Source organism: Brassica napus, chromosome A2 (genome assembly GCF_020379485.1).
Source record: "Brassica napus cultivar Da-Ae chromosome A2, Da-Ae, whole genome shotgun sequence".
In the NCBI taxonomy this organism is placed as follows: Eukaryota; Viridiplantae; Streptophyta; class Magnoliopsida; order Brassicales; family Brassicaceae; genus Brassica; species Brassica napus.
Window position 1 is genome coordinate 1,538,709 of NC_063435.1, and position 20,048 is coordinate 1,558,756.

Genomic DNA, 20,048 nt, shown 5'->3' on the forward strand with positions numbered 1-20,048 from the left:
TAGAATTGCCAATAGTTTTGACACTATGATATACTCCCTCTGTTTCATATTAAGTGTCAATTTAGCTCATTTTTCTTGTTTCACAAAAAATGTCATTTTACAATACCAATGCAACTTATTCAACCTTTCAGCTTAAAATTAATTGCAAAATGCATTGATTTTATAAATAAATCTATTTATCTGAAATTCCATTGGCTAGATTTGTGATATTAATGAAAACATAAATGCGTTTTAATGAGTTCCTTAATATGTGTGAAAAATGTGTAATTGACACTCTTTGTGAAACAGCGGGAGTACTATATAGTTATTTAATTTATTACAGGAGAAACCTTATAAATTAATAAACACTATATTTTTCCGGTCTCAACTTGAATCGGTGCAAAATAAAAATTATTCGATAAATAATAAGATAATACTATTTTGAAAAATCTTATGTAAATATATAGTCTCATTAAAATCATAAATTAATAATTTCCATCTATAAATTTATATAAACATATATACATTTATATAAACGTATATAATTTTTTATTGTATCTTTCTTCAAAAATGAATTTCATCTCTAGTTTTATTTTTAATTTTATCGAGTTACATATAAAAGTGAATTTGTATTGTATAATATGTATTCATACATAAACTATATCAGTATTCTACTAAAATAATTAAAATTCAAATGTATAAACACTAACCAATGTACAATATAATGAAACAAATAATTTTTTTCATTTTTCTACACTACTTAAAAATAAGAAAGATATAAGTCTAAAGAGGAATCTCTTAAATTAATAACTCTAGAAATTAATAAATTATCATAGTCCCAACATTATTAATTTCTAGAGTTTTTACTGTACATATAATTACAAACAGTAATCTATTTGGAAAATGCAATGGCATTTGTAGAAGATTAATTATGTGAAAATAAGTATTTTTTAGCAGAGGCGATTATATAGCTGGCGCATTTATAATTCTAGACATATTAAACTCCTAAGGCTGGGAGTTGGGTCAATGAGACGAGTAATAGTTCTCTGCAACCTTTCATTGTAATAAGTTCTTTTTTCAAACAATTCTAATAACTACGTCGTATAAAATATAATCGAAAATTTTATGTGGACATTCTATCATTCAAATATGGATGATTTTACTATCAGGTTTGGGTATTTCATAAGGAATATGTTGGTTCACAAGTTTACTATCTTTTCAAAGATTATGTGATGATTTATGCATGCTACAAACTGAATGATCTAAAAATAGAATGTTTATAATCATGATTTATGCATGCTACAAACTGAATGATCTAAAAATAGAATGTTTATAACCATGATGATTATGTGATGATTTATGCACGTCACTAACTGCTTTAGCTCTAGCAACGTTCACAACTTTACAAAATCCATAAGCCTCGTCAGCCAAACCATGTTGGCATAACGCATAAACCTCGTAATCCAATCACAGTGTTGTAAGTGACGGTATCAACGCCACAACTCTATTTCCAAGCCAACTAACTGCGAGACTCAGTTGACCCACTTTGCACATAGAATGTTTATACACATTGAGAACGAAAACGTCCGGGGAAACTCCCCAAGTTCTCTCCAGAGACACATTGTTTTCCCTAAACATCACCAACTGAGTTGTTAAGCGAAAAAAAAAACATCACCAAACCGAGCCTCGATGCCGAGAATCTTAATGCCGTCGTTTAATACCAGATACGAACCAGGCCCTATAGATGGGCTTACCTTTTCGGGCCTAAATTTATAGTCTGGACTAAAACAGCTTAATCAATCAACAATCAACTCGGTTCAATCAAAACTAGACTCTAATTCGATATTTATATCCGAAAATGAAAATTTACACACGAAATATCAAACAAAGCATAGTCCAAAAAATCTAAATTTTCATAATTTCTTAATAAACTTGAAAAACATGCAAAAGCATATGAAAAATCTGCTAAATGGAGAAACAAATTCGAAAATGGAGAACTAAATCCGATAAATATAATAGATATCTTAATTAACTCAGAAATAAATCTCCAGTTAATCAGTATAACAAAAAACAAAAATGGTTAGAAATATTTCGCTCTTAAAGATTCAGAGACTGAGAAAAGAGAGAAATATATGACTTGAATACTTATGATTTGGTCATGAAATTTACACTTAATTATCAGAAAACATCAATACCAAATTAGTACAATATGGCTCGATAGCCGTCGGTTATATCTTCTTTGCCACGTGTCACGTTGTAGCTGGGTTGGACAAAGGGACGATTTGGTTTTGGTTCATCAGGTGCGTGAACTTTCATCAACTAAGTGTATATAAGTAGTTGTCTCTTCTCCTTCCCATTAGTAAGTCTACCAAGGAAGTAACCAAATTGATAATAAACTCTCTTTTATCTCTTCAGCTGTTCTATTGAGAATGATGGCTATGAGACGTTTCACCGGGGCGGCGATCAGGGCCTGTTCTTCCTCTTCGTCTTCTGGCTACTTTGCTCGCCACCTTCATGTACGATCTTCTATCTCTCTCCTTTTTCAAGATTTCTGGTGTTAATAATAAGTTTTATAAGGTTGCCAGATTCTGGAGAAACTCGTGTTACTTGTGTACGCTTTTTAAGTTTGTTTGTCTAATACTTTAATATTGCGTAACTGATGGAGGTTTTGAGACCTTTTCCATATAATTTCACTCAAATTGATGAGATCCAGGGTTTTGGTGTTGAAGAATTCATTTAGTTGTGATAATGATTCAGACAGTGCATGCATGACTGTAACGTGTGACGGAAATTATGAAAGTACAACCGTCCTTTCTGATTATTGATTATTTTTTGTTTGAAACACTCCTTTCTGATTATTGATTTATTTCATTTTTTTCATCCTAGAAGCAATGACTACATGGTGTTTCTTTCTTGATATTAAACGACAGGATATTTTGTTAGGCTCTCTTGCAAGATTATGGGCCTCTAAACAAGCTTATAAAACGTTTGGGCTTTTATTAATAATACTAATTGAGTGTATGCACGTTAGTTTTCAAAACTTGACACACAAGTCTTAAGACAGGGTTTCTTTAAAACTTACATGCTTCGAGTTTGTTTTCCTATATATGTAACGGCTATATAGAAACTTTATGTTAAATAGTTTTCTGAACCGGTTTATGAAACAGGCTTCTTCTGGTGAGAGCAAAAAGATTGTTGGAGTTTTCTACAAAGCCAATGAATACGCTTCCAAGAACCCTAACTTCCTCGGCTGCGTCGAGAACTCCTTAGGAATCCGCAACTGGCTCGAATCACAAGGACATCAGTACATTGTCACTGACGACAAAGAAGGTCTAGACTGTGGTAAGTATTCATCAAATCCGTACATAAGATTTTAATTATCACTTAAAAATCTCATATGTTATTACTTTTTTATTATTATTATTAGATGCCTAGCACATATATTTATTATTCTTTTTAATGCATAGCACATACTATATGTATGACTCTTCTAATGCTACTCTTATAATTGGCAGAACTTGAGAAGCACATCCCGGATCTTCATGTCTTGATATCCACCCCATTTCACCCGGCTTACGTGACTGCGGAAAGGATCAAGAAAGCCAAGAACCTCCAGCTTCTCCTCACTGCTGGTATTGGATCCGACCACATCGACCTACAAGCAGCTGCAGCTGCTGGCCTGACGGTGGCTGAAGTCACAGGAAGCAACGTGGTCTCTGTGGCAGAAGATGAGCTGATGAGAATCCTGATCCTCATGCGCAACTTTGTACCAGGGTACAACCAGGTCGTCAATGGAGAGTGGAACGTTGCGGGGATTGCGTATAGAGCGTATGATCTGGAAGGGAAGACGATAGGAACCGTAGGAGCTGGAAGAATCGGGAAGCTTTTGTTGCAAAGGTTAAAACCGTTCGGGTGCAACTTATTGTACCATGACAGGCTTCAGATGGAGCCTGAGCTGGAGAAAGAGATTGGTGCTAACTACGTTGAGAACTTGAATGAAATGCTTCCTAAGTGTGATGTTGTGGTTCTCAACATGCCTCTCACGGAGAAGACAAGGTAAAATTGTGAATATCACTAAAATTAAAGATACTCTGAATAAAAACAAACAATACAATATTTTTTTTATATTTATATAAATTTTATATACATTGATTATTAATTATGTTTCTGTAGAGGAATGTTCAACAAAGAGATGATAGCGAAAATGAAGAAAGGAGTTTTGATAGTGAACAATGCAAGAGGAGCCATCATGGACAGGCAAGCTGTGGTGGAAGCGATGGAGAGTGGACAGATCGGAGGGTATAGCGGAGACGTTTGGGACCCACAGCCAGCACCTAAGGACCATCCATGGCGTTACATGCCTAACCAAGCCATGACCCCTCACATCTCTGGCACCACCATGGATGCACAGGTTAATATTGTTTTCCTTAAGAGTTAACAAATATCATACATAATAGTCGCTTTGAAATTAATCAAAATTAGTCAAATATATTATTGATATTATATATTTGGTGATTTGTTTGATTTGAAAAAAAACAGATACGTTATGCGGCGGGGACTAAAGACATGTTGGAGAAGTACTTCAAGGGAGAAGACTTCCCTGCTCAGAATTACATTGTCAAGGATGGTGTGATTGCTCCTCAGTACATGTGAGCAGTTTTTTTCAAGTCTTGTAAGCTGTATCCAAAGGACAAAAGCTTACAATGAACCAAATAAATTCTCAATAAGTTGTCCCTTTTTCCATTTGAAAAAAAATTGTAATAAGACATGTAATGTAACGTACGTTATGATTTCATGACATATGTTCTTATATATGACAGTGCTTATTATATTTGATCTTCGAGTTGAACCTAACTTTTTAAGAGCCATCGACCCGTAAAAAGGGTAATGTTTCCACATCGACCCGACTTGTTCCACACCTGGATATGGACACACCGACGCTGGTCTCACTTGGACTTTACGACAACATTTGTATAATGTTGTAGAACGTGGGTCCAAATATGTACAAATAGTATTTATGTTTCTCGACAACTATGTCAATCAATATTATGCGTATTAAAACTATGAAATAATATTGATTTCATTTTCTCTAGATGATATGTGGCGATTCATGTTATGTCAATGCTAAAAATTCAACTTGTAATTTGATCAAACAGTGATTAGATATGGTGACAGCCAACTATTATTAGTTTCCTTATTCTAATTCTTCCCCTACCCACTTTTCAGTATCGCATTTTTTTACTGCATCAGAGTATTGCTCAAACCTAAAAAATTTCTGAACAACATATTTAAGATAGTAACTTGTATAATTCATAACTCACTTTATCATCTTGCCGACTTGGTAAGACTTTTGAGAAATACTCATTTTTATTTGTTCTTCCTCCCGAAAAGGTCACCACTCGAAACCTATTATCAAAGGATATGCACATTTATTAAAGAAAAATTATTTCAGTTTAAACCAAAAACCATATACAGTACAACATCTACAAATTAATAATGTTGAAATTTTATTTATTTGTAGAGATATTAATTTACAAAAAAATTCTTATTTAAAATTCTTATATTAAGATATATTTATTCTAAGATAAAAAAAAAATGATTTTAGTATATAGACATTAATTGTTATTTTTAAAAATTTAACATTTATATTAATTTTATTATATTATTTGGTGTATATAATATATATTGCATAGAACTTGTGGGTTTAGATATAGTACTACTAAATCACATCAAAAATATATTAAGTGTTAAGAAAATATAAAGATAATTCTATTGTGAATATAAAAAAAATTATATATTAATAGGTTCTTACTTATATAAATATTTATACATATAAATTATTAATTTATAATTTTAATGGGACCATATATTTACATATAATTTTTTATAAATATCTTATTATCTTATTGATTTGTGTCAAATTTGAACCATTCCAAATTGAAACCGGCAAAATTAATTTATTTATATAAATTATTAATTTATTGAGTATTAATTTATAAAAGTTTTAGTGTAACTACAAGTTTCTTATGTTGAGTAAATAATAATTAATGCTTCCGATCTTCCCATTATTGTATAATTGATAAATAGATTATAGATACAAGATTTCATGACAATATTAACATAATAAAAACACGTATAAATCCAAAGATATTTCATACCAAATTTTGCTGTAAACTTTTTTTTCAGTCAAACTCATTCTTTCAAATGATTCAAGTTATTGATTATAGGGATCTGACAAGATTTGAATTTAATTCTTATATATAGATAAGTACGATATGAATTTAAAGCTCTTACACCTACCACATTTCTGTGTATCCAGAAAATGTATGACATGTAGTGTCATTGTTATCAACATTCATGATAAAAAAAAAAAAACATTTGCTTGAAAAACCATTTCTAAAATATCATGCTAGATTCACAGCGACAGTCGACAGTTGATGAGGATGTATTAAGCGCTGGAGGGTCTTATCAAAATCTAATCAAACATCTTTATTCAAAATGAAACATAATAATCACTCAAATATATAATTAACCAAAAATAGAAATGAGTTTTTATTTGGAAATAATATATTTATAAAAACATTAATTTCAACCGCGAGGCAATCGCAATATATGGTAACTAGAAACCGACAAATAAATTCCTGTGCACATCGGCCCCACTCGAAATTTATATACAACACCGTTTCAGACCCACACCATACGAATACGACGTCGTCTCGAGCCACACTTACATGAATACGACTCGTGAAAGTGCATCGCCGGTTAAATAATTTTTTTTTCGTCTTCAAACAAATTAAAAGAAGACTCTCTCTTCACTCCATTTTCTCTCGCATTTCAAATTTGATTTCCTTATTTAGATTCTTAAGGTCGGCGAGGCGATTCTCTAGTCCACGGCGTTTCCCTTGCTCCGCCGTCAGCTTCTCTACTCAGATTCTGCTACGTTTCGCCGGTAAACTTCTCCGTCCTCATTTTCGGTAATGCAAATTCGAACTAGTGTTTGGTATTCTCAACGTTTGGTGCTGATCTCTGGAATTCTAGAATTAGTCAGCCGGTGAAACGTTTTTGTAATCGGATTCGGAATCGCGAGGACTTGCTTGGTAACGAGTCGAGATCTTCCGAGTGTTATTGAGCGAGATCGTGTTTTCGTTGCTATTGTTAATCTGCTTTGAGAATCGAGTTCGAAATGTAGATCTCTTGCTGTGTTTCCTTCTCGCTGTTGACAAGTGGAGTTTGTTGACTGATTCAAGCTTTATAGATTTGAATTCATTGAGAGATCTGTGAGAAGTTTCCTACATAAGAGATATAATGCGAGACGTCTCCTAAATAAGAGATATAAGAGACGTCTTTTAGCTTTTAACGAGACGTCTTTTAATTTTTAACTAAAAAAAATTAAGAGACGTCTTCTCTTATATTAGCTAAGAGACTTTCCCTAAGAGACATGCATTAATCATACCCTAAGAATCTAATGCTATGTGATAAGTTAGAAACGGATTTGAGTCTCACTCTAAGGCTGTGAAGTAAACTCTAGAATGTGTGTTATGTGGACTAGAGAGTATGATCTTAGTCTTCATTGTTTTGATTATAGACTTTCTTCTTGCAGTACAATCACATAGAGTCTGTGAAGTAACCACATTGTTCTTCTTGTAACTTTCTTTATGTTTTTTGAATGTTGACTTTGTTTCTAGCTCCTTCACGCATGGCGAGCAATACTTTGAAAGATTTGAATACTCTTCCTGTAACTGAGAAGATGAGTGAATGTAAACCAAGCTTAGCCAAGCCTTGTGTTGGGAAAATTAATGGAAAGTCTGAAGACAGACCTCTACCAAGCTCTGCTGCTGCTTTGGATCCTAGTGTTGTGGAAACAGAGAAAGCTGCCGTGGAAGTTGAGTATATTGAATCTGAGAACTTGGATGATGTTGACGATGCTGATGCAGTTCTCAAGGTATCTTTATGCTTTGGTTGTGTTAAATCCCATTAGCAAACTGTTAATCTATTTGGAGATTAGAGATGTGATTGTTTAAGAATCTGTTTGGTTTCATTTTTTCTTCAGACGGTTGTAGCTGGTCTTGACTCCAAGGATTGGGTATCAGTCTGTGATGCTCTTAACAACGTTCGTCGGCTTTCAATATTCCACAAAGAAGCAATGCTGCATATGCTGTAAGCCATGTTCTTTATACTGAAGTCTATAACTTCATTTAGATTGAAAATTGGAAGTCTCACGATTATCTTCTCTTAACAGAGAAAAAGTGATCCCACTAGTTGTGAAATCACTGAAAAATCCAAGAAGCGCGGTGTGTAAAACCGCATGCATGACATCTGCAGACATCTTCAGCGCGTATAACAACGATATAACAGATCTGTTGGATTCTCTCGTAATTCTTTTTATCTTATCTCTTACTCTTTCACTGTGCTCATTTGATTGAACTTTACTTGTTCTCATACACACTATGCTCACAGCTTACTCAACTCCTCCTCAAGTCTTCCCAAGATAAAAGGTTTGTCTGCGAGGCAGCAGAGAAAGCTTTAACATCAATGACCAAATACGTTTCCCCAACTTTGCTGTTACCAAAGCTGCAACCTTGTCTCAAGAACAGGAATCCTCGGATCCGTGCAAAAGCATCGTTGTGCTTTTCCAGAAGTGTTCCCCGATTGGTAATACAAGTTCATCTTCTTTGCTTTCCAGATATATCTATCAAAAACGCATCACATATTATGTAGCAACTCTAACTCTGTGTGCTGTGATATACATGCTTCAGGGCGTTGAAGGTATTAAAGAATATGGAATCGACAAATTGGTTCAAGCAGCCGCGTCTCAGCTTACCGATCAGCTCCCTGAATCCCGCGAGGCTGCACGTACCGTCCTACTAGAACTTCAGTCCGTTTATGAAAAAGCTCATCCTATCATCAAAGACGAGACATCATCACCATCATCTTTGCCAGAGGAAGAGCAAACCCCAGAGGCAGTTACTTGGGAAATGTTCTGTCAGTCGAAGCTGTCGGCTCTAAGCGCACAAGCCGTGCTTCGTGTCACCAATGTCGTGGCAGTGCCTGCTCGGGAGGGTTTGGTTACTGCAGGTTCATCTTCTTCATCACAGCTATAAGCCTTCTCTACTACATTTTGCATTTTATTAAAACGTTCGCTATGGATCATACGGTACATGGTATTCTCCGGCTATGATCTACCACATTGGCAAGTTATGGACCGGTAAAAAGAGTGAAACCCGGTTATTAAAAATCTTTGGTTATTTTTCCTTTTGTGAGTGAGATTATTTTCTCATCAGTTTTCATGAGTGACCTTTTTCTTATGTGTATATATCTATACCAAGATTTGGTAAGATGGTCTTAGTCTTTTGGTTTAATGCAATTGGTCGGTTTCTTTGACGATTCAAGCGTTCATTTTCACATCGTTATTGACTTGTATGATACAAACTTATAAAAAAACATTAATAATACAATAAGGATAAAAACAAATAAGAAAAATCGTGTCGTTCATACAAAAAGCAATAGAACACACGGCGTCTCAAAGAGCTGCGAAGCTAAACCAACCAAAAACGACACGAAACCTAAAATCAGCCTTCTATATTGTTAGAATAGACGACCACCGAGGACTGAAGATCTCTATCAACCTTGAAATGCGCGTGGAAGAATCTTTTCACCTGTTTCATCGTCAATAAAGAAACCTATTTTTAGTCCAAAAAAAAAAACAAATGACGTTAGAGTTGAAATCAAATGTTCTTGCCTCTCTAAAGGAATGTTGGATTATGAAATCTCTGAGTTTCCTTTCTTCTGATGCAAACATCACAATGTGACTAGGCGGCTCTGACCAGTTTCCAGCTAACTCTGATACGATACCTAAAGGGTCCATCATGAATCTGTCTGACTCGTCAAGTTTTCCCTTCTCTTCACTGTTTGACAAGAAAACCAAAGAGGAAAAACCCCTTTATGAATCAAATCGTCAAAGAAGCAAGAACTGTGATTCTGTTACCTTGGCGTGCAGTCGAGAAATAGCATTGGAATGTTACTATGGAGAGTAGAATAGTAGGGAGTGGAATGGCATGGCATGAGAAAGAGAATGCTCTTTACTCTCCCTTTATATGCTTCTTCCGATAAGTAGTTCATCGCATCCTCCGTCCCTCTCTGTTGGAAACAACAACATTCCTTTTCACCACGAGTCGATAGAGATAGCACTCAAAAGTAATTGATTCTTTACCTGATGGAATAAACTCATGTATAGTGCCATTGGGACATTGGTCACAAGTAAAAATAGGACTGAAAGTATAAGTTTAGGAGACCACTTGACGATGTGCTTCTTTCGAGAGACTTGCTTCTTTGTAGTTATTGAAGATAATGATGAAACAGATGCCTCAATTTGAGCAAGTGCATAGCCAGAGAATATCAAAGCAATGGGTAGCACCGGCAGCACAAACCTATCATTCATAATCTGAGTAGTCCACACGGGAAAAAATAATCCATGATGAAGGATGTTCCTTGTGAAGGTTTTTTACCTGAATTCCTTGTGGCCGAGTAGACTGTAAACCGTTAAAACCCATAGAACAAGAGCTGAAAGCTTCTTATCCTTAGACTTGATAATTCCAGCAATGGAGAGTGGTGTGAAAGTGAAAAGCATGACGAGAAACCCCTGGGAGAAGTACCAGTGCCATGGGTGAGTTCCGTAATAGTCTCCACCAGACGAAAGGAAATTGAACTTGAGAAAATTAAGAGGTACAATGACCCATGAGCCGTACATCAGACGGTCCAACAAACAGGTGAAGCCGAGGACCAAAGACCTAACACCAGAAAGCAAGTAAGCACTATGAAAATCATCAAAAGCAAACATTAGAACTAACAGTGTATAAACTCACCCAACTGGGATCACCTCTAGGACGACAAATTTGACCTTACTAGGCGTCAAAAATAGCTCAAGCGTCCCAACGTATAACCATATGATTGCACTTGTTGGTCTTATGGCACATGCTAAAGCCGCTATGACCAAACCCCACTTCCGATTCACAGGATAGTCCTTTGAAGGATCTCTAATACAAGGCCAGTAGTAAATCCCCATGATGGTAAGTACAGTCTCCAAACAATTTGAAAAGGTACGGTTCATACAGAAGAACATGAACCAGTTTGCCAGTTGACAAAAGAGCTACCAAAACGTTAAGGAAGCACTCCAGAAATAAAATGCAAATAAACATCGACCTCAAATCTAATGTAATGGTGGAATGGCTTCACTTTTTTTATAGTTGATAAGTGTTTTTTACTAGCCTAGGCTAATCTTGTACTTTTCATTGGCCACAAATTCATTCATTGCATAGAAAGGATACAGACCAAGTTGCAACATTTTCTCCATAGAGAGCATCAGAGAGTTTGTACAAATAGAGATCACCAAAAGCTGAAAATACGGATTGCATGAGACGTGGGGCTTTGCTCTGCATCAAAGAGTTTGTAACACATTAACAATTCTATCTACCTTCATTTGAATATACACTGAGAGCTAAAATTGCTAAAACACACAAAAGTCAAAAGAAAGAATCACACTAACCATAACGTAGGGAGTATCAAGACCCGTGAGATGAAGAACCTTATACAAGAAAGCGAATAACATTGGATGCAAGTAGCTTCGTATCCCTCTCTTCCACTCCCATGTCAAGTAACCATACCTATCATCATCATTACGATTCATACCTATCATCATCATTACGATCAAAAATCAAGAACACATTTGTGACAACCCATCCCGCTCACTGCGGTTCATAGCCCTGCAGGGCACCGACCCTGCAGTAACTTATTGGTTCGCTTGACGTTACTCGAACCCAATACCTCACCCTTTAACAACACTTCTACAGCCCTGTTCGTTTGGTTGCCGTATGTTTCGGCGTCAGCGTCAGCGGCAGCGTCAATAAAGACATTTGTTGTTCGTTTCGCAGACGCTGACGCTGCCGCATATTATATCACGACTGCAGGTTTTATCGGCGTCAGCTTTAGGACGCGGCGTTCGGACGTAGTGTCAGACGCAGCTTCCTGCGTCAATGAAACAAACAAGAGTTGACGCAGAATGTTGACGCTGCCGCTGCCGCCGGTACCTGCGGCAACCAAACGAACAGCCCTTACGTCACAAGTTGTCACCAATTAATCTGCAGATCAATAATCTACCGGTGGATGTGGAGGCGTTTACTCCCATGGTGAGGTTAGAATAGGTGCCTGTGAGCGGGACGGGTTGTCACAGCATTGACTCTTACGAACTCATCACAAAATCACTACGTTGAACACTCAACCGTCATAGAATCCACAAAACGGTTCAGCTTAACAGTCAACAACTAATGAATGATGAAAAAATTTTACCCGAAGACGGTGCGATGAGCTACTTCTAGGGATTGCCAATGCTCGTCTGGATTGAAATACGTTTGGATCAACAAAGCGTTCACCACGCGAAACGCGAGGCAGAGTAAGAATATCCGCCTCGTGGATCGAGTTGCTCGACTTGATTTGGAAGAAGCACTAGACGGAATCCGATCATCGCCGCTGTTAACTGTCGCGCCACCGTCGCCGTCGCCGTCGGCGTTCTTCCGTTTCCTTATTTCCATCGATAGAAAACTAGAAAGACAAAAACTTACGCAGCCCAAATTGAAATATGCTTGAGAAAAGGCCCATTATAAAATAGGCTCTTTGGATTATTTAGGCCCATCTAGTTTAGAGTAAAATAAGCTCTATGAAACTTGCTAACTTTAGATAAAATTATATTTCATATATTTCAGGTTTCTACACACAAAGTTTTTTTTTAACGATGATTAATTATAATATTAAAATTATGAGAATGATTATATAGACGCTGACAATACTATTTGTCTTATGAATATATATGCCTAACGACATCACTTGTATACACAAATTAAAGAAATAGTTAATTTTTTAATATTTTTATATAAAAATATAATTATTTATACACTTAACCATATTTCAACTAATAAAAAAAATTACTGAATAAAACTAATAAATTTTGCATTGAAAATCGAAAACGATACTTATTTAGTAACAAAGAAATTTTTCAACGATGACACTTAATACGAAACGGAGAACGTATTAGCCATCGAAATTAAATAATTATTTATTTTTAAAATACCTTACTTTTTTCTTTTGGAAGAGCAATTATTAATTTTTTTTAGCCACCGAAAATAAATTGTACATATATAAAAGGATATGAAAGCAGTTAAGCACGCGTACCAAACACTCTACAATATAGTAGTGGGGAGATAGTGTGCATGCTTGATGACACCATAACCATAAGATAACAAAAAGGGATAGAAAACCCTAGAAACGATTATGCGAATATAAAAGGGAATAACGTAGAAACAAATGAGTATTGAGAAATATATATACGTCACGAAAAATATGATGTTTATCCACACTAAAGAGACACCAACTTCGTTCAACAACTTCGTTTAAGCAAGGGACAAACAAGTGACAACAACTTCCATCATTTCATACTTTTGTTCCACTTAAAAAAATTGTTTTACGTGTTAGACAGAGCAGTGACTAATGGGGAAAAAATAGAGTTTTAAATTTCAGCCACATAACGAATTATAGAGACTGCAGAGCCGTTGCTCAAAAAAAGAGACTGCTGAGCCACACGTCTTTGATGTTTTTTTTCTTTTTTTTGTTTGCTAAAATTTGGGTCTTGGATGTTTATAAACGTAATTATGAAAGAATGATGTTATTCCAACCTTCCTCCAACTTAAAACTCTTGGATATGCGCGAATACGATGTTGGTTAAACATTACTATTATCGAATAGTTAATTACTTATGATCCGATGATGGCTGCTGTTAAGTATGACCACGTGTGGCAGATTTGAAATGTATAAAGATGTTAAAATATATAATCCGAATGGATCCAGTTCTTTTTTTTATCCTACTTTTGCCCCTATGCTTATTATACAATAAGCATAATTAATTATATTTTATGTAAATTCCCTGTAGTCTTCATGTGGAGTAGACTATACGAAAAATATACTTTATTAGTATAGAATAATTAGGGGAAAACAAGATTAGCAACTTGTAAAATAGTAGCATTTTCCATCCAGACAATGCAAATACAAGGTTTGTGACATAATGATCTATAACGATAAGGAAAACAAAATTGTCATTTAAAATAAAGAAAAATTAATTTTCCTGTTCCTCTTTTCAGTAAAGTCGCTGGTGTTTATCAAACATATTAATAATAAAAACTGTTTTTAAACATTTATTAAGATAGCAAAAGTTCCCACTTCCCATTCTAGGAGGCAACAGCTTTCCTTTTTGTTTGATTTATATAAATGCTTGTGAAAGAGAAGAAGAAATATCGCGATCATGAACATATTAATCATTTGGGACCCTAATTGAAAAAGAGTGATATATATTTTGTTTTATTGTGTAAAAGTATGTTGTATTTTTGTGAAGTTTAGGACACTCGTTTTATCAATTATTATGTAAAGAAAGAAGATAAGTTGCTTTCAAAGTGGTAAGAGTTAGGTCTTGATAAGAAAGGCTTGAAGGTGCTGCCACACTAAAATCCCTGCATCTACATACACACGTGTCAAACCATTTTTAAATCAAAATAAAATCAAAAAATTCTGATTTGAACATTTGTATATAGTTTTGGGAGGTGTGTGAATAATTTATGGATTTGTGAGTTGGAGAGGATGAACAAACAGGTCACACAAAAATATACCCTAATGTAAAAATCAAAGAATATAATAGAATCTCTTGGTACTATCAAACTATCAAAGTTTTAAAAAATAAAAAGTGATGAAGACAGCAATCTATTCATTCCCCACCCATCTCCCATTAATTCTTTATTTATCATTAATATTATTTATCTCCCATACTATTTTCCAATCTCTGACCTTTCTATGGTCACTTGCAAATTTGTGGTACTTTGATCCACAGTTTCCACTAAAACTACAAAACAATTATTTTTATAAAACATTTCAATTTGTATTCTAAAAAATATAGAGGAAGTAGCGGTGACAATAGTACGTTGTTTTTTCTTTTTTTGACACGTTGTTTCATTTGAAAATTTATATATTGAAAAAAAAAATCTGGATTGGTTCATTTCTTTATAACCAGCTAAGCTAAGTATATATCAAATGCTTGAAAAATTCCATCTAGTATTGTAATTTTATATAGCTTATTGAAAGAGTAAAAGATTTATTAGTGCATCTAGTTATTTTAGTCATAATCTCATAGCATTTTTACGTATAATTGTTTTATGTTAAAGCTGACACAAACACACATATACAACACCTATACATATGAATAGTTATAAAAATACAATTTTATATGATATATATATATATAGGGCCATTTATTATTTTAAGATTTGCACATTCTTCCATAACAAAGAAGGCCCCACTGTTTTTTTTTTTGAAGAGTATGATATTTTGTAGTTGTATTTGTGGCAGTCAAATAATGATTCTTTCATATGTTTTGTAGTTATGCCTCTTCTCTCTCTCCCTCCTTCCTTATTGTGGTTCTTGATTTTGGCCAAATCTTTCTCATTTCAATGCATTAAAAATCACATATCCAAAGAATCCAAAAAGAAACTTGTGTAACGTCAATCGAGTTATATCCCCCAATCTTTCTTGTCTTCCACGAACCAAATCCCTTCTTGAAATTCATATCAGCTAAGAAAAAAAGAAACAATCATGGATCTCGAGCGTCTGAGCCCAAGGAACCAAGTTAAGGTCAATCTCTGAACTTCATCCAGTTCAAATTTAATTCCAAAATCCAAACCTTTGTTGCTAATTCTGTTTTTTTTTTCTGTCTGCAGAAAGAATCTTGGTGGACGGTTCTGACATTAGCTTACCAGAGCTTAGGTGTGGTCTACGGAGATTTAGCTACTTCACCATTGTATGTCTACAAGAGCACTTTCGCTGAAGACATCCAACACTCTGAAACAAACGAAGAGATCTTTGGTGTTCTGTCTCTCATCTTCTGGACATTAACTCTAATCCCATTAGTCAAGTACGTCATTATTGTTCTTCGTGCTGATGATAATGGCGAAGGTGGGACTTTTGCTCTCTACTCTTTACTCTGTCGCCATGCTAGAATCAGCTCTTTGCCTAATTTCCAGCTCGCTGATGAGGACCTTTCTGAGTATAAGAAAACTTCCGGGGACAATCCGAGAAATTTAAAAGCTAAGGGGTGGAGTTTGAAAAACACATTGGAGAAGCATAAGGTTCTTCAGAACATGTTGCTTGTTCTTGCTTTGATTGGGACTTGTATGGTTATTGGTGATGGTGTTCTAACACCTGCAATCTCTGGTAATAAAAAGATTTGATTCTTCTCAGATTTGTGTGGACTTTTCAAGATCTTAGATGCTGATTTTTATTTTATTTTTTTGCAGTTTTCTCAGCAGTCTCTGGATTAGAGTTATCCATGTCCAAGCAGCAACATCAATGTAAGCTCTCTACTATCTTGATTAAATATGTAGGAGCAGTGTTCTAAAAACTGGTTTAAGCAAATTGGACTTAAACAAAACGAATTTTTTAGAGCAATTTTTTTTTAAAATTGGTCTGCGCATTAAAAAAATCGGTCTTGCCTAAACAATAATCCTCTATAAAAAAACTAATCACTGCCTAGCCAGTTCGTGAACATTGTGTAGGAATGCTAAAGATGGTAATATTCAAGTTAGGTTTGAAACCATGTAGGATTAACATGAACCTTCTTAATTAAGTATAAAATAAGTTAACCTTTGAGTGTGGAAGGTGAGGCTGATGCAAATGCATTCTTTTTATAATCATAAATTAATGAATGTGGTTTAGGAGTTAAAGTTGATTTATAAAAACAAAGAAATAAAGCTAGAGGAATATAAAAGACTAAAAAGTCATAAAGCTTATTCTGAAAAGTGATCATCAAGTGGTCAAATAAAGAAAAGTTGGTTGGTTTGGATAAGACTGCATAAGTTCTTGTAGAATCTGATGTAAACCTTCTTGGTCTTAATCGGTAAATAGTTGATTAAAACTTCATTATGCAGATGTGGAGGTGCCTGTAGTCTGCGCCATACTGATACTATTGTTCTCGCTACAACACTATGGAACACACCGTTTAGGCTTTTTGTTTGCTCCCATTGTACTTGCATGGCTTCTTTGCATAAGCACAATTGGTGTATACAACATCTTCCATTGGAATCCTCATGTTTACAAAGCGTTGTCTCCTTATTACATATACAAGTTCCTCAAAAAAACTGGTACACGTGGCTGGATGTCTCTCGGTGGCATCCTTTTATGCATAACAGGTAATTAAAAACAGAGAAGGAACAGAACAGTTTTTGTATTCTTTTCATGAGTTTTGAAACCCTTTTAACTTATTTCCTTTGCGGTTTATCCACAGGCTCAGAAGCTATGTTTGCTGATCTAGGACACTTCACTCAGTTGTCAATACAGGTAAAAATTATTTTATTTGTAAAGTGTGTACTCTTATTAGCTTATCCTGAAACTTGCATTTGCTCCTTGGCTGCAGATTGCGTTCACATTCGCTGTTTATCCGTCGTTAATACTTGCATACATGGGTCAAGCTGCTTATCTGTCTAAGCACCATGTTCTCGAGAGTGATTACCGGATAGGCTTCTACGTTTCAGTACCAGGTAAATGCATTCACCATCTTTTAACCGATTAACATGCAATGCTGGCATAGTTTTCACTAGTTTGTTTGTTGTGTACAGAGAAAATAAGATGGCCGGTTCTTGCAATTGCCATTCTTGCGGCTGTTGTCGGAAGCCAGGCGATAATCACGGGAACATTCTCGATCATCAAGCAATGCACTTCTCTAGGTTGCTTCCCTAAAGTCAAAATCGTCCACACATCGTCGAAAATGCACGGCCAGATTTATATCCCGGAGATCAACTGGACTCTCATGCTATTATGCTTGGCAGTGACTGTAGGGTTCCGCGACACCAAACACATAAGCAATGCCTCAGGTACAGTATCCTTAAACCATAGTCATAACCAACTAAAAGGAAAATGAATGGCTTATTTCAACTCTCACTTTTCACGTCATGCATTTTCCTTCATAAACAATTGATCCGTGAATATTTCATCATGAACTACAAATAAATTCAAATTAACTATCTGAACATTATAAAACATGTGTAAAACTATATTGACCGTAACAAAAGTTAGTCAACCATTAACTCGGCTCAGCTCACTCGAGTTCCCACTAACTCTTGTTATGGTGTCTGCCAAGCAGGCCCGGCTCAAAGTTTGCAAAGACCCTGTGCTGCAAATTTTTTTTATAAAAATAATGATAAAACCAATTAAATCTGGCAGAGTAATGCCCTGTAAAAATGAACGGGTTTTACAAAGTCACTATAATAACACATGCTGATTTATCTTTCTATCCTAGCTCTGTGTATATGTGTTGGATAATAACATTTTTTTAAAGAAATTTAGGGCCCTAAAGCTTACAGAAATGTGTGTAAATGTTGGATGATAACATTTTGAAAAGAAATTTAGGGCCCTAAAGCTTAAAGAAATTTAAAAAGAAAATCTAAGACCCTGTGCTGTTGCACCTCTGGCACACGTATAAAGCCGGGTCTGCTGCCAAGTCGGCCGGATTAACAGTTGACTAACTCTTGTTACGATCAATGTACTTTTAAGCGCATTTTGTAAAGTTTATATATTATTAATTTGAATTTATTTGTTGCTAGTGATGAAAATATGCACTGGTCTATTGTTCATGAAGGAAAAACAGGACGCAAAAAGTCTGAAATAAGCCTTTTTCCACTACTAAACACATATGTTCTGAATCTTTTTTTCTCTGTAACATGTATGCAGGTTTGGCGGTTATTACCGTTATGCTAGTAACAACCTGCCTCATGTCCCTCGTAATAGTCCTATGCTGGCGCAAAAGCTCACTCTACGCGCTAGCCTTCATCTTCTTCTTCGGAACAATCGAATCCCTCTACTTCTCAGCTTCCCTCATCAAGTTCCTCGAAGGCGCGTGGGTCCCCCTCGCCCTCTCCTTCATCTTCCTCCTCATCATGTACGTCTGGCACTACGGAACCGTCATGCGCTACGAGTTCGACGTCCAGAACAAAGTCTCCATCAACTGGCTCCTCACGCTCTTCGGCTCCTCTAACCTAGGAATCGTCCGCGTCCGCGGTATTGGCGTGATCAACACGGAACTCGTCTCGGGCATACCAGCGATATTCTCTCATTTCATCACTAACCTCCCCGCGTTCCACCAGGTTGTTGTCTTCCTCTGCGTGAAGTCTGTCCCCGTCCCGCACGTTAAACCGGAAGAACGGTTTTTAGTCGGTAGGGTCGGACCGAAGGAGTACCGGTTATACCGGTGTATCGCCCGGTATGGTTACCGTGACGTGCATAAAGATGACGTGGAGTTTGAGCAAGACCTAATCTGTAGTATAGCAGAGTTTATACGTTCGGACAAAGCGTTTGATGAGTCACCAGACCGAGAAAACGAGACGGGGAGCAACGAGAGGCTTACGGTCGTGGCGGCTTCCTCCTCTAATCTCGAAGGTGTTCAGATATATGAAGACGATGGGGAACAATCGGAGGTGACTGAGGCGCAGGCTCCTTCGCCGAGAGTTAAGAAAAGGGTGCGGTTCGTGTTGCCGGAGAGTTCGAGGATAGATAGATCAGCGGAGGAGGAGTTGACGGAGCTGACGGAGGCGCGTGAGGCGGGGATGGCGTTTATAATGGGGCATTCTTACGTGAGGGCGAAGTCGGGTTCGAGTGTGATGAAGAAGATGGCTATTAACTTTGGGTATGATTTTCTGAGGAGGAACTCGAGAGGTCCTTGTTATGGTTTGTCTACTCCTCATGCTTCTACTTTAGAAGTTGGTATGGTTTATATAGTGTAAGTGAGTGTGACTACACGTTTTCTTTTTTTTTTGTTAAATTTGAATATTGTAAATTAAAGTTAAGTTTATGAGGTTTTTGTTGTTGTTGTAAGTTGTAACTTTTGTGTAGAGATGTTAGAGTTGCTTGTGGCATAAGTAAGATGTGCTTTTTCGTTTTTTGTAATAGTTTGTCCCTACTGATAAAGATCTAAAAAAGAGAGATTGAACAAT

The 20,048-nt window shown here is 35.9% G+C and overlaps 4 protein-coding genes across 5 annotated transcripts; 3 read left to right on the forward strand and 1 right to left on the reverse strand.

Annotated features, from left to right (window-relative positions):
* The first annotated feature begins 2,098 nt into the window (after positions 1 to 2,098).
* LOC106429915 (formate dehydrogenase, chloroplastic/mitochondrial) lies at positions 2,099 to 4,833 on the forward strand. Its single transcript, XM_013870684.3, has 5 exons — positions 2,099 to 2,495; positions 3,147 to 3,321; positions 3,495 to 4,035; positions 4,153 to 4,390; positions 4,519 to 4,833. Exons 1-5 carry the CDS (start codon positions 2,409 to 2,411, stop codon positions 4,630 to 4,632), a joined length of 1,155 nt encoding a protein of 384 aa, XP_013726138.2. The 5' UTR covers positions 2,099 to 2,408; the 3' UTR covers positions 4,633 to 4,833.
* Positions 4,834 to 6,627: 1,794 nt separating this feature from the next.
* LOC106367203 lies at positions 6,628 to 9,363 on the forward strand. Of its 2 annotated transcripts, none has more exons than XM_013806924.3 (6): positions 6,628 to 6,953; positions 7,665 to 7,921; positions 8,030 to 8,136; positions 8,219 to 8,351; positions 8,437 to 8,631; positions 8,736 to 9,363. In XM_013806924.3, exons 2-6 carry the CDS (start codon positions 7,676 to 7,678, stop codon positions 9,078 to 9,080), a joined length of 1,026 nt encoding a protein of 341 aa, XP_013662378.1. In that variant the 5' UTR covers positions 6,628 to 6,953; positions 7,665 to 7,675; the 3' UTR covers positions 9,081 to 9,363. The 2 variants fall into 2 exon arrangements, with proteins under 2 accessions (XP_013662378.1, XP_013662377.1); XM_013806923.3 differs by having other exon boundaries at positions 6,680 to 6,928.
* A 36-nt stretch (positions 9,364 to 9,399) lies between these two features.
* On the reverse strand, positions 9,400 to 12,589 carry LOC106367202 (mannosyltransferase APTG1). The gene is made up of 9 exons (XM_013806921.3): positions 12,322 to 12,589; positions 11,522 to 11,639; positions 11,304 to 11,408; positions 10,842 to 11,125; positions 10,485 to 10,766; positions 10,190 to 10,406; positions 9,965 to 10,116; positions 9,719 to 9,884; positions 9,400 to 9,635 (listed from the first exon to the last, which is right to left on the reverse strand). The coding sequence occupies exons 1-9, from the start codon at positions 12,561 to 12,563 to the stop codon at positions 9,549 to 9,551; spliced, it is 1,653 nt and encodes a 550-aa protein (XP_013662375.2). The 5' UTR covers positions 12,564 to 12,589; the 3' UTR covers positions 9,400 to 9,548.
* Positions 12,590 to 15,344: 2,755 nt separating this feature from the next.
* Positions 15,345 to 20,001, forward strand: LOC106367201 (potassium transporter 8). The gene is made up of 8 exons (XM_013806920.3): positions 15,345 to 15,699; positions 15,786 to 16,278; positions 16,362 to 16,415; positions 16,992 to 17,252; positions 17,348 to 17,400; positions 17,477 to 17,600; positions 17,679 to 17,933; positions 18,790 to 20,001. The coding sequence occupies exons 1-8, from the start codon at positions 15,661 to 15,663 to the stop codon at positions 19,836 to 19,838; spliced, it is 2,328 nt and encodes a 775-aa protein (XP_013662374.2). The 5' UTR covers positions 15,345 to 15,660; the 3' UTR covers positions 19,839 to 20,001.
* Positions 20,002 to 20,048: the final 47 nt, after the last annotated feature.

Bases quoted from the DNA above. Each gene is read 5' to 3' on its own strand.
- LOC106367201 (XM_013806920.3), top strand. From the start codon at position 15,661: ATGGATCTCGAGCGTCTGAGCCCAAGGAACCAAGTTAAG. The intron at 17,401-17,476 runs GTAAAAATTATT...CCTTGGCTGCAG, and splicing joins TCACTCAGTTGTCAATACAG to ATTGCGTTCACATTCGCTGT. The intron at 17,601-17,678 runs GTAAATGCATTC...TGTTGTGTACAG, and splicing joins CTTCTACGTTTCAGTACCAG to AGAAAATAAGATGGCCGGTT.
- LOC106367202 (XM_013806921.3), bottom strand. From the start codon at position 12,563: ATGGAAATAAGGAAACGGAAGAACGCCGACGGCGACGGCGACGGTGGC. The intron at 10,117-10,189 runs GTAAAGAATCAA...TGTTTCCAACAG, and splicing joins ACATGAGTTTATTCCATCAG to AGAGGGACGGAGGATGCGAT. The intron at 9,636-9,718 runs GCAAGAACATTT...ACGATGAAACAG, and splicing joins TCCAACATTCCTTTAGAGAG to GTGAAAAGATTCTTCCACGC.
- LOC106429915 (XM_013870684.3), top strand. From the start codon at position 2,409: ATGATGGCTATGAGACGTTTCACCGGGGCGGCGATCAGGGCCTGTTCT. The intron at 4,036-4,152 runs GTAAAATTGTGA...ATGTTTCTGTAG, and splicing joins CCTCTCACGGAGAAGACAAG to AGGAATGTTCAACAAAGAGA. The intron at 4,391-4,518 runs GTTAATATTGTT...GAAAAAAAACAG, and splicing joins GCACCACCATGGATGCACAG to ATACGTTATGCGGCGGGGAC.
- LOC106367203 (XM_013806924.3), top strand. From the start codon at position 7,676: ATGGCGAGCAATACTTTGAAAGATTTGAATACTCTTCCTGTAACTGAG. The intron at 8,137-8,218 runs GTAAGCCATGTT...TTCTCTTAACAG, and splicing joins GAAGCAATGCTGCATATGCT to AGAAAAAGTGATCCCACTAG. The intron at 8,632-8,735 runs GTAATACAAGTT...TACATGCTTCAG, and splicing joins CCAGAAGTGTTCCCCGATTG to GGCGTTGAAGGTATTAAAGA.